Here is a 12,867-nt window from a genome sequence, read left to right as displayed (position 1 = left end):
TCCTTCTTTTGACTCGACCTCCAGCTGTCTCACGTGCGAAGCTGCGATCGGCAACAATGCTTAACCCGAAAGGAGATGCAGGTAATAACGAAACAGGCCCCCATCGATTAACAAAAAATTAATTTAAAATATACATTATATATGCATTGGTTTTGTGGTTGAAATCACAAATAAAATAAATTAGAATTAAATAATTAAATCATTTAAAATATTTAATTTATGATTAAAATTAAAATTAAAAAAAATAAATTTTTAAAAAGAATAGAGATCAAGTTTTAAATAGATTGAATATTCTTATTCCACCGTCAGAATCATAATTGAAATTAAAATCAAAATGAAATTTTTTCCAACCAGTTGGAATAACAGTCACACATTTTTATTTCGATTTCAAATTCTAATTCTCTCCAACGAAACCCCTTTGTATCTATTTGATCTTGGATTCTATAATGATATCATATTATTAAAATATCAATGTATAGTATGATACAAGATGATAAGATATATCAAGTATCAGTACGAAATGAATTGATATAAAAAATTTTATATGTAACGAACTACCTATTCTATTACATATATAAAATAGTATATAGCCTGTGGGGTACGATGGATGCAATTTAAATCCAAATCTCCCATCCGATTGAAAGACTAAGAATAAAAAAAATAAAAAAAAAAAATACACGATAAATACCCAACACAAATCCTAAGCCATCCTCCAAGTTTGTCTTCTCTGGTTGTTAAAGAAGTGGAGACTTACCCCATGCTTTGTTGAGCATTATTCTAATTTTCCAAAAAAAAAGAGAGAGGAGGGAGAGGGACACTATTATTCCCAAAATCTTGGTTGATGTCCACCTAAATTAAACTCTGGATATAAACACTAATTTATTTTCATTTGTTTCATATTTGACACAGGCCTCGTTATTAGAGAAAATACTGATAAGATTACTTCATAGTTATCAAATAAGAAAATTTAAAGGACATCATTTTCTAAGCTATAAATGATAGAATTAGTTCAATATTTAACTACAGATTCACAATAAATCAATAAAAAAAAAAAAATTCTGTCAAAAAAAAAAAAATTAACAATATGATAAACCCAAGCAAAAAGATCGATCTTTACTAACACCAATCAAGAAAAAACCTCAAACAATAGAAAAACGGTTAGAAAACCATTATAAAAAAAATCAAAAAAAGATAAGAGATTAGAAATTGACACCAAGATTTTATTATAGAAGACTCTATTGCCGGAATGCAAGAAGATCTTGGCCTCCCCTTCTTTGACAATGGTGTACTCTTCGAGCTTCTCTCCGGCATCGCCCATATCGAACTCCATAGAGATTGCTTGTGGTGGTGGGATCCACGATGGGAGGCCGAGGAAGAGAAAGAAAGGTTCTAATTTGATGAAATTCATGCCATCTCAGAACTGTTTTAATGAAGAATCTTATCCCATCGGATCAAACAAATCTAAATTTGAAACGAACTACACCATTGGTGCCATGATTTTGGAAGCCACATCTACCATCACATCGCCGGCATCTCCTCCCCTTCTCCCTTTTCTTCACCTCTCGGCGGTGGAGATGAGCACTCGTCGGGGCCACTTCGCTAATGCCATTCTTTCTTAGCACCGACTCTATGGTCCCCAAGCCATCGAGGCATTTCGCCATCATCTGATCGAACATCGCCAACATCCTCCATCGTCAATCCAATACATCCAAAATCCGAATCCACGTCATTCGCCGTCAGGGGGTGGCAAGGAGGAGGGTGGTGTGACTACTGCAGGGGCTTCAGCTTTTGCCCCCGAAGCGACGCCAGTTCTAGCTTCAGAGCTGGATCCATCTAGAAACTACACGATAGGTTTAGATGGAGTGCCAACTTCGTCAACGACTGCGGGGATGGTTGAGGTAGCACTGACGGAAACGAAGGGGAAGATCGACGTGACGATGGAGAGGAAGGGATGGCAGAGACAGCTTCTTTTGTCTTCTCGCGAGAGGGACGAAGAAAGAAAAATAGTACAAGTAGAGTAGATATGTGGTGGATGGTAAAAAAATATATAAAAAATTAAAAAATTAAAACTTAATATGCGGTGTTGTGGAAGATTATCTTATAATCTTAGATGTCAATATAGAATACCACTCTTAATATCTATATATTATTCTTATTATATAAATTTTATGGTACTTCAAAAATATGGTTATAAAATGGCAAACGGTATTTTTCTTGTTAAGAATTTTATCAGAAAAGCTTTACTTCCGGAAATTCTATGGACAAAAACTTATTTTAGGTTGCACCATGATTTCATCTATTTGCAGAGGCTCTGAAGTAAAAATTATTTATACCATACAGTTAACAGTAATTAATCATGGCTTAGAAATTTTCACTGGTATCATTCAAACTTGGCACCACGCAATTTCTTCATAAGACCAATTAGTCTGCATCCTTCTTTGTGCAGTAATTCATTTTTTTTCTTGGCCAATCATGCTGTGTTCATCTTTGGGATCTTACACATGCTTCCTGGAGCTATTTCTAGGTATCTTGCAGCTACACCATCTTTAAGATACAGAGACGGATTTGCCATGAAGGGCATTTTCTTCTTCTTCTTCTTCTTCTTCTTCTTCTTCTTCTTCTTTTTTTGTACAAGCGGCAAACATAAGATCCAATCTTTACAGACTGCAGTGCTCAACAACATAAGATGCGATCAAATCTATCGCATTGTTCGCCTTGTAGAAAACATGCCGAACATACACTGCGACTAAATTATGAAAGACAGACTAAATATCGTGGTGGAGCAGATAAGCCCCAGCTACTTCATGTCGTCTCGGATCCAGCTAATCAAATGCTTCTTTGAATTTTGATATATCCTCGGATATTGCTAGGTCTGGGACCATGTTCTTTTACACACACCACACACGTCATTCTACAAGGTCATCATCCAACAAAATTAGCTGAAACTAGAAGATATACAAAGCAAACTATGCATTATAGCCACTGGTTCAACCACCTTACAAGATAGAGAGGAACATCATTAATTTGACCATTTCCAAGCTAAAAAAGCAACCTGAGTCTTAAATATAAAACAACACAAAAAAAAGCTAGGCAGACTAAACTCTTAATATGGACCCTGTAAGCTTCACATAATGATAAGGTAAAATCATCTTCTCGAATTATTTTGGCTAGACGAGCTCCATAATCCTCAATGTAATATTCTCAAAATCATCTCTGATTAGCTGGGCTGGAACTATAACTTTCACCATCTTCAATCCTCAAGGACCGGCCCAAACACTCTTTATGGATTTCGAGAGTCCTGATTAGCTTCAGAAACATGTATGGCTTTTACTCAAAATGGCATTACCTTGTATTATTATTATTTAGTGCATCAAGCAGACATAAACCAAGCTATTCAAAATTTATGGTACCCCAAGCTCTCGGTCATATTATTACACCAACCTGTTTTAATTATTCCACTGGATTCTTCTTATAAGGGACATATATTATTACAAGGGACATAATCTATAGTATGTTACTTTTCTCAATGTTAGGACATGCGGTTAATAAATTAGACCATTGGTACATATTGCAAAGATCACTAGAGAGAAAATCTAGGATGCTAGAATTATAAATACAAAAGCTTATCCACACATTGTAAAAAGGATTTGACATTACGTAATAAAGATTATCTTTTTAAAAGGACAAGAAAAACTAGATGCATACTATGTAAGAAAAGTTGGAAGCTTAACGCATGTTTCTTACTAAATTCATACAAGAGGCGGAGTATATCACTTGTAGCATAACCTTTACCCTTTTTTTGGATCTAACTTTCATCGATGATATGAAAGTTGGTGATCATGCCCGCCCTCTCTGCGTATATCGTAATAATCAGATAGCCACCGCACTAATTGTCTTCGCTTGTTTGTCCACGGGACTTTGGTCATGAAACCGGCGGCAGTCACATGTTAACATGAGTTGTATATTTTTTTAAGTCTCATTGGGATGGGGGGCATCCCAATCGTCCCATTCTGTTCCTGAAAAAAACTGGAACCGTTCCATCAAAAAAGAAAAAAACTGGAACCGGGATAAGGTCAGTATTCTAAAATCTATCTATATGGTAAGAGAAGAATGAAAGAAAGAAAATTGTAGAAAAAGAAAAAGTGGAAGAGAAGAATGAAAGGGAGAAAAAGAAAAAAAAAGAAAGAAGGAAAGAAAGAAAAATGAACAAAAAAAGAAAAAAATAATAAAGGAAAGAAGGTAGAAGAAAAGGAAAGAAAGAAGAAAAAAAAGGGAAAGAAAGAAAAAAAAAAAAAAAAAAAAGAAGAGGAGGAGAGAGAGAGAGAGAGGATATTTGTGAGGATGCATCACCAAGACTGCCATGGGATGTATCTTCTATGAAGAATTAGAACATCTACGTTTCATACATGAAGCATGTATGATGGATGGGGAAGTTTCCTTATTATTATTATTATTATTTTGGATAAATCTGAGGAGCAAGAAGCTGTTTAAGATGAACTCGAACTGTTTATACGGAAAGATACAGTCTATGGTGCATAAACGAAAGAAATGAAGCAGACAAGCAGCAGAAAAAGCATATATAAAAAGTTGTATAAAGTATAAATTAAGCAACTAAATTTTGGAAACCAAGAGGAGAATGCACATATTTGTTTTTTGGTAAGACGGATTTATTATATCTATACCAATCTAGTGAAAATACATCCGTGGGAGATGCGCATTCCACTGGAAGAAATTTTTCGAAAATTTTTACATTCGTTTGAAGACCGTTCTCATAATTAGGACCAGCAGCTCAGTTGAAGTGACTCTTCAAACTTGACTTCCAGGGAGGAAGGTTTGACCTCCTTGCCAACTTCTCTGTCTATTCTTCTCCCGCTGCTCCACCGACGGCTTCTGGGGGCGATGGCGGGGGATTGGATGCCATTCTATCCGTAAACTTAACATGGAAAATAACAGAAGTATTGGAGAGAGGATACTGGAGAGAGGAGGGATTGGGCTTCCAATATTGGTGGTGGCCGAGGAAGAGCATGGCAGCCGTTGGAGCCATCAAAATGGGAGACCAGGACGACAAGGAGATCGAAAAATAAGAGCAAGTTACGGCAATGGGATGAGAGGACTAAAAACGTAAGCCATGTTGCTGTCTATATAGAGATGGAAGGAAAGAGAATGAGAGAGAAGGAGAAAGTGATGTTTTGGGCGGTGCGAAAACGACGGGAGTCCCTGAGGTTGGGTAGTTTTGGGAGGAGACGGGGGCAGGATAAGAGAAACCGTGGGTGAGAATGGTGGGGTGTCGGTCAAACCAATGGGCGTGGGAGCCGTCGGACGCTTGTGCGTACAAAACAACGGGAGGACGAAACGATTAGTCTTGGGCTTTTTTTTTCTTTTTAAATTATATTCTATGTTCATAGAGACACAAAAAGCATGGTTTGATCTCGTGATAGCGTGTCATGCCGGCGCGGAAAGGTGGCAAAACTATCTCTTGTTTTACATTAGCATACACATCTCATCGGGTTCATCAAATATCAGAATAGTAAATAAGAAGTATAACCTCGAAAATGTTCCTGCTCCGGATCTTTTTGGTTGTACATAGAATGGGATGGCCACACATGATCCCAAACAAGGAGCCCTTTCTGTTTCGTTACTTGATGATATATACGACTCGTCATTAAAAAAAAGTTTATTGGATGCGTCTAACGTAGGATTATTAGAGAAATTTATCATGGCAGTCACTTCAGATGTTGGAGTTCCTGAGCTCCAGTTACTAATTGGCTGCCAACGGTAACCTGCAATATATTCGTGTACTAAAACGAAAATAAGAGAAAATAAAAAAAGACCAGGTAGAGTCGCAAAAGTCGCAGACTCTGTTCTCATGAATCATGCTAGCATCCATGCTGCATTCCACGCCGCTAGAATAATCCTGATGGCAGCTGCATGAAAGCTCACGTCATTAGCACCGTCCACAGTTACTACTGCCGGCAGGGCCACAGGTTTGGATATAAAAGTTCCCAGAAAACTATGCTGCCGAGTATGATAACACAACAACAAACCAACCAACCGAAAAAATGAACATAACACAACAACAACAAACCAACCGAAAAAATGAAAGTGGCCCACAATATAACAAAAATTATGAAAAATTCTTCGCGCACCGCGGTGGTTGGCTCATCGCACGGAGCCGGTGAAAAAAAAATATATTTTTTTTTCCATGCGCTGTCCGGCTCCGCCCATAAGCAAATCACAGCACCCAATGCGTGCATTCCCCACCGTACGCAGTGCACAGCAAATTTGAACACTATAAAACACCGTATGAAACGGGCTTCATAGTTTACCTTATTTCTTATGGATCTGAAAATAAATTTAAAAATTAATTTTTTTCTATTAATAAAAATATTAATTTTATAATTAAAATATTTTTTATTTTTAATATATAATTTTTATTTATACATACTATATAACTATATGATATATATTAAATATATAATCAAAAAATATATACTGTAAACTTATCACGAATTTAATATTCATCGATATATAGTATATAATTAGTTAATATAAATCTAACAAAATATTCATTCAACGTCCCAATATATACTTCTAGATAAAGAGATACAATTTTCAAAATATAGTACTCATCAATACATAGCATATGAGCAAATGATACACACTAGATGACTTATTGATACATACTGTAAATTTTTTTAATACATATTTAGCAATGACCTAATATACCTCTATAGATAATTGATATATAATTTATCAAATTTAGTATCCTCCTATACACAGTGTATGATTAGTTGATACACACCTAGTAAAATATCTATTTGATATCCTATAATAAATATCTCTAAATACAATGATACACAGTTTTCATAAATTTTTAAATATAAAAATTTAAAAAAAAATTGAAAAAAAAAACTCAAGAAAGATCCATGGATACGATAGATAACACGTTGGATTTGGAAAAGAAAAAAAAAAGATCAAAAAAAAATCTTACAAATCGAAGAAATGACTTTATAAGGAAGATAATAGATAGAGAGACTTAATAAAAATATATATATATATATAAATAATCATAAAAATTCTTTTTTAGACATATATTTTATTTTTTTAATTATTATTATTATAGTTATAGAACCAATGAACTCCGCTAGCAGAAAAAATACCTTTCCTATTTGACTTTTAAATTTTTTCTTTAAGATACGAGAAAAAAAAAATAGGCCTACCCCATATTATTTTTATCCGGCCCAGTGCACCAAACTAGCCATTGCAAGATTTGAGAGGGTTATATATATATATACACACACAATCTTAAGTCCACATGTAAAAACGCTATTTTCATATTTTAAATTCACAATTAGATCAGAAGGAAGCAACCTTACCATCAAGCCATAGGAGTATAAATGGTACAACAAATCTGTAAAATAAGTGTTGGACAATTCAAAATAACTCAAAGACAAAGGTTTTTATAAAACGGAAATGAAAAGGTTTTTTCCCTTTGCCTTCACAAATTAAATAGCCAGACAGGATGACGACAAAAAGACAAAACTGCTATGGTGCTTATGATTCTAGGTGTCGAAATCAAGGAGTACCAATTTAATGCAAAAGAGAACAAAAATAATGTTGAACCAAGCAATAACTTAGCTCAGCAGGAAACAACAGCTACCCTCACAATCTTAAAAAAGACACCAACAAATTACGAAAATCAGAAGTACGATGCAACTAAATAAAGGTCATTAATGGAATGCTACCTTGTTGTCTTCATTGGAAAGAAACTTAAGTAAACAATCTCATTTCACTGCTAGAAAGTGTTGGCAAGCAACTGAAATACAGGGCCAGAAAGGGGTGACACCTGACCTAAATGCTACATCCACTGCTAAAAAAACTTGCCCACGATTGTCAAAAATGTGGAAATGATTGAGAAGCTTGCATTTGAAGGAACATGAAAGCCACACTTATGAAAGGGGAAAAATTAAAAATGGCCAAAAGCAATCGGATCTTGCTTCCAATTTAAGGCACAGTGGACAAAAAATAGAGGGAGGAAACACGTGCTGCTAAATCCACATGCAGATGATGATAGCTAACGGCAGAGAGACAGTTAAACAAAGAAAAATCCACCTCAAGAAAATCTAATTCTGTGAATACATCAATCATGCAATTTATACAAAACGTCTTTGAGAAATTAGACGAAAATATGAACAGAACAGGGCACATGTTGAAGAATCAGATGTGCAGAAAACACAAGCATCAATTCCCAATGACAATACTCAGGATAACCAATCCAGCTATGAGTGGGATAACTATATTACTCCAAGTGAAACAACATTTTTTTTTTTATCATCCTGCCAAAACAAGCACAAGCTCATCCTAGATTTTGGTCTTTAGAAGAACCAGGCCTTGAGGTGATAGCCACAAACTCTGGGCTCAACTTTGGACTGCTATTTGTTGAAGGATTGCAACAGGCAGGAGAATAAACTTGAAAGAATCTCTCTAGGTCATTTTGTTGGGCAACTCCCGTCAATTGGCTAGTCCAATTAAAGGGTCTAGAGGAAAGTATAAGAACCCCTCACCCATCTCAGAGGAAGCCTTATTTCACAAAGGATTCAAAGTCAAATTCTCAAAATACATGTGAAGAAAGGCAGGTTTCCCTGCCTGGTTGGAGTAGCCTTGCTAGAATTTAGGACGCATGTGGTTTTGGGGGAGTATTATGTGAGAAAATGTGAATGTAAAGAGTCTAGACATCTCAATAACTTGGTGACAAATTGGTTTCAGAAAGCAAAAAATGATATGGTTTTATCTTCTACATTTCGTGCATCTTAAAATTTTCTTCGAACCTAGCTTTGATGCCACATGTATATAAAACCAGTAATATAAGCTCATAATACTGCAAATATCCCAAAAATATCCATCCACAAACATAAAATAAAGGGAGAAAAGTGCAACGTGTGATAATAGCTTGAAAATTTACACAGAGATCCATATATAAATTGGGTCACATGCTATCTTCCTGGATGACCGAGTCAGACAAAGTACAAAAGACATATCACAGCGACTCCTATTTATGCTTGAAATTTCCAATTTACAGGATATATAGCTCAGACATTAGCATCTTTTGGCGTTCTTTTATATAGCCAAGAAAAGGCATGCTTTGACTATGAAAAGCAAATAAATTACTGTTTTACTTGATATATACTTAGTAGACACCAAAGCATAAAAACTTGAAAGGCAGTGATAGTTATCCATGTCATCCAATTAAAAGAAACAAAAAATGAACATGCCCTTTTCTATTAGAAGATGTCAAACAGTTATCTTGAAGATGGATGTCTAGCAAGATTCCCAACCATTTGTCCCATATGCATGCAAACAAGAATAAAGGGCTGGCCATGCAGTTACTTCCACAAGGGATCAGATACAGAAAGTTCATCTTCATGCATTTTATGCTGCCTTATGGATGCTAGATTGCTATTCACTTCATAAGATTAAGCAGCATGGTGTCTCTAAAAGTCTTAACACACGTGCCAAACTATGACAGGCCTGATTAGTTTCCTTGCTTATACAATAAAATAGTAAAACTTGCAAAGGATATCAAGGTTGTCCGGGAATCGTCAGACAATATAGATCTAGAAAATTGACTCTACCTAAAACTAACTATAGTATCTACTAAAACGATACTGTATAACCACCACACAGATCAACACAGCAATTTAGTGGCAAGAGAGCTTTAAAATGGTAAATACTTGGATGAGGGGTATGGGATTCCATAAAAATGATGTGGAAGCACCAAGTGCCAAGCCATTCTATCTTTTCTTCCATTTGGAAACCTAGAGTCAGTAAAACAGGCGCTGATACTCATATGTCATTTATCCAAACAAAATGGTCCTTTCAGATAGTCCACAAACAACACATAAATTTAGGCAGACACCTGTGTTATACATAAAGGCTACATGTCTCAATTATCATAAATTACTTCTAAAAAACAGTCCTATTGAGGATTAAAACTTTGAGCAAACTGTAATGCACCTAAATATCCATGCATGAAGCAGGTGGAACAAATATATAATAAAGGAGACCAAGCATCTTATAAGCCAAAAGCCGTTATAGCCAGCAACTGCTGAAGTCAATAAATTTCTTTCTTTCCAAAATGAACTGCACCATATTATGAAAAGAACAGTATGAAGCAAAAGTATCAAAGTTTGGATGCAACCACCAATCAAAATGAATGGGTTCTTGTCAACAACTGAATCACTAAAAAACATTATGAATCTATTCGAGAAATGTTCGACCTGTAAGTATGATATTGACAGGGTCCTCTGAACACAAAAAACCATCACCAGCAGTCACCAACCCTGGAATTCTCTGGTCCTGTTTGTCTCTGAGCACTTGAGGAATTGAAAACATGCAAGGCAAGCAATGTATTATAATGTCCTTGCTCTATTTCATCCTCTTTAACTCCATGGAGAAGTAAAAGTTCAATTATGCAATCCTCCCAATCAAGACCACCCTTTTCAACTCTATTCCTCCTCCTCCTCCTCCACTTCCTACCTATCATCTGCTCCAAAACAGAATCCTCTTCCTTCACACCCGAATCGGCGGAGGATGATGGAGGTTTCATAACCTCATTAATCCGACACTTAGCAGCTTTTATCTTCTCTTTTCTCCATCTCCTGGTTTTGACACTGGTAACAAAAGATGGAGGCAGAGCCTCGTAACCGACATCACGCTGTAATACCTGCTCGAGCGTCAGCTTCTTGTCGGAATCCCATCTTCCCTCCCACCAACCAATCAATGCCTCCGAATCAAATCCAGCTATCCTCCTCTTCTTCCCCTGGTCCTTTCCAAGCTCTCCTTTTTCCTTAAGATAGCTGATTCTCTCTAAGACATTTTTGTAAGCATCTGAAAGGCATTCCACCGAGACCTTTAGATTCTCCAACTTAACACAGCTCATCGCCTCGAGACCACCCTCTTCATGACCTACATTGTTGAAATACTTGGAATCACTATCTTCCCTCGAGTTTGAACAATAGGCATTTAAGAGATCACCCAAATCGAATCCAAGGCCCTCCTCCGATCCCTCCACCGATCTGGATCTTGACTTCGACTCCATGATCCGGATCAAAAGGGGCGCATTTTGCACTAGGTTCTTGACGGTGACGTCCGCGCCCCAGGGAAGCAGGGACCCTGCGACCTCGACGAGGGTCTCCTTAAGCTCCTTGAGCCGGAGCTTGCTGGTGGTGACCCCGGCGTAGATCTCCTTGGCAATGTCCTCAATCCCGGCCTTCACCCCGTTCACCTCCGCCACGAACGCTGCTACGGCGGCGACCATCGGGAGCGGCTGCCGCCCAGTAGTGAGGAACCACTTGGTGGCGCACTGGAGGAGAAAGCGCCCCTGGCCGATGACCTGCTCGGCCTTTTCCCTCTCGATCCCGGCAAAGCTGGGGGAGGTGAGGACAGCACGCTCGAGGGAGTGGACGGCGTCGAACTCCGGAAGCGGGGGAAGGTGGAGGTGGCGAGCGACGCGCCCGGCCATCCGGCCGAGGTCGTGGACTTCGCAGCCAGCGGCCTCGGCGGCCTCGGCGAGGGAGAGGGACAGGCGATGGCGGCGCATGACGAGGTAAGCACAAGCGGCGGCGAGGACGGTGAACCACTGGCCATCGCCAAGGGCGCCGTCGGTGACATCAGAGGCGAGGGCGGCGGCCTCGGCGGCGCGGGCGGAGGAGAGGCCGAGGCGGGCGGCTAGGTCGGCAAGGAGGGTGCGGGCGCGGTGCAGGCGGCGGTCGCGGTGGTTGAAGTCGCCAACAGAGAGCATGAGGGAGCCGGTGGGGACGCCGTCGGAGGTGAAGGTCTGGTGGCGGAAGTCATCGGAGGAGAGCACGCAGCCGCACGAGTCACAGATGTGAGCGCCGGAGTCCGGGTCGACCACCACCTGGCCCTCGCTGCAAATCCGGCAGACAGCCATCTCCGCCGGCGACGGAGAAATCAATCCCTCTGAGCACTTGTTATTTGAGGGAGAATTAGGGCTTCCTCCTCCTTTTTTTTTTTTTTTGAAAAAAAATATTTATGTTATGTCAACCGTGCGCGTCATGCATGTGAATTTATAGCAAGGACCAAGGGGCCAAGGCGGTCGATCGTGTCACGTGACTTGGAGATGGTATGTATTGATTTGGTTTAACTAGACTAAAAGTAATGGATGTCGCACCATTTTGGGCTTTAGGGGTCGATTTGGCTCCCGAATAAACCTAAAATACATCTGAATAATTTTTAGTATTATTCAGATTTAATTAATTTTACATAGTCCGAAAGATACTTTCAGAAATTAAAAAAAAAAAATACAAAGTTTTGATAATTATTTGAATTATAAATTAAACTACCTTAGGTGCGCCTTTCTATAAAATTAGTCAGATATCCGGGTCAAAGTAATTCAAAAACCAAACACCTACGCATAGCTAAAATGGTGAAATAATGTGATATTGACATTTTTGCGAGGGGCTAACAAACAAATTGAGCAGCTTGCCTTGCCTTGGGCTTGGCTTTAGAAAAGGTCAAATTAAGCTTGGTTCGAAATTAAATAAATCAAGCTTACAGAAATACTCGAAATTAAAATCATACATGTCATGGTGAGCCAAAGATGGACATAACTCAATCGGTGCTTAATCCATCAAAGTACTTCTCCCTCAAAGCCATGTATACGACACCTACGAAAATTGGAGGTTAGATAGAGGCTTAAGCCGACTGCTTAGATTGGTTGGAGGTTGGTTTTATTGTTTTGTGAACATCAAGTAAAGAATGCAATGTTTAGTCCATCAAACACTTCTCCATGAACACCCCACATGCAAAAATGATGGTGAGGTCACGACTTGGATGTAATCATTTGCT

At 38.3% G+C, this 12,867-nt stretch overlaps 1 protein-coding gene across 1 annotated transcript; it reads right to left on the bottom strand.

Annotated features, from left to right (window-relative positions):
* Nucleotides 1-10,089: 10,089 nt before the first annotated feature.
* On the bottom strand, nucleotides 10,090-12,041 carry LOC105055922 (plant-specific TFIIB-related protein PTF2). Its single transcript, XM_010937953.3, has one exon. It carries the CDS (start codon nucleotides 11,948-11,950, stop codon nucleotides 10,322-10,324), a length of 1,629 nt encoding a protein of 542 aa, XP_010936255.1. The 5' UTR covers nucleotides 11,951-12,041; the 3' UTR covers nucleotides 10,090-10,321.
* Nucleotides 12,042-12,867: the final 826 nt, after the last annotated feature.

This window comes from Elaeis guineensis, chromosome 13 (assembly GCF_000442705.2).
Source record: "Elaeis guineensis isolate ETL-2024a chromosome 13, EG11, whole genome shotgun sequence".
NCBI classification, from domain to species: Eukaryota; Viridiplantae; Streptophyta; class Magnoliopsida; order Arecales; family Arecaceae; genus Elaeis; species Elaeis guineensis.
Note: the sequence above shows the minus strand (reverse complement) of the source record. Positions and strands in the feature narration are given on the sequence as shown.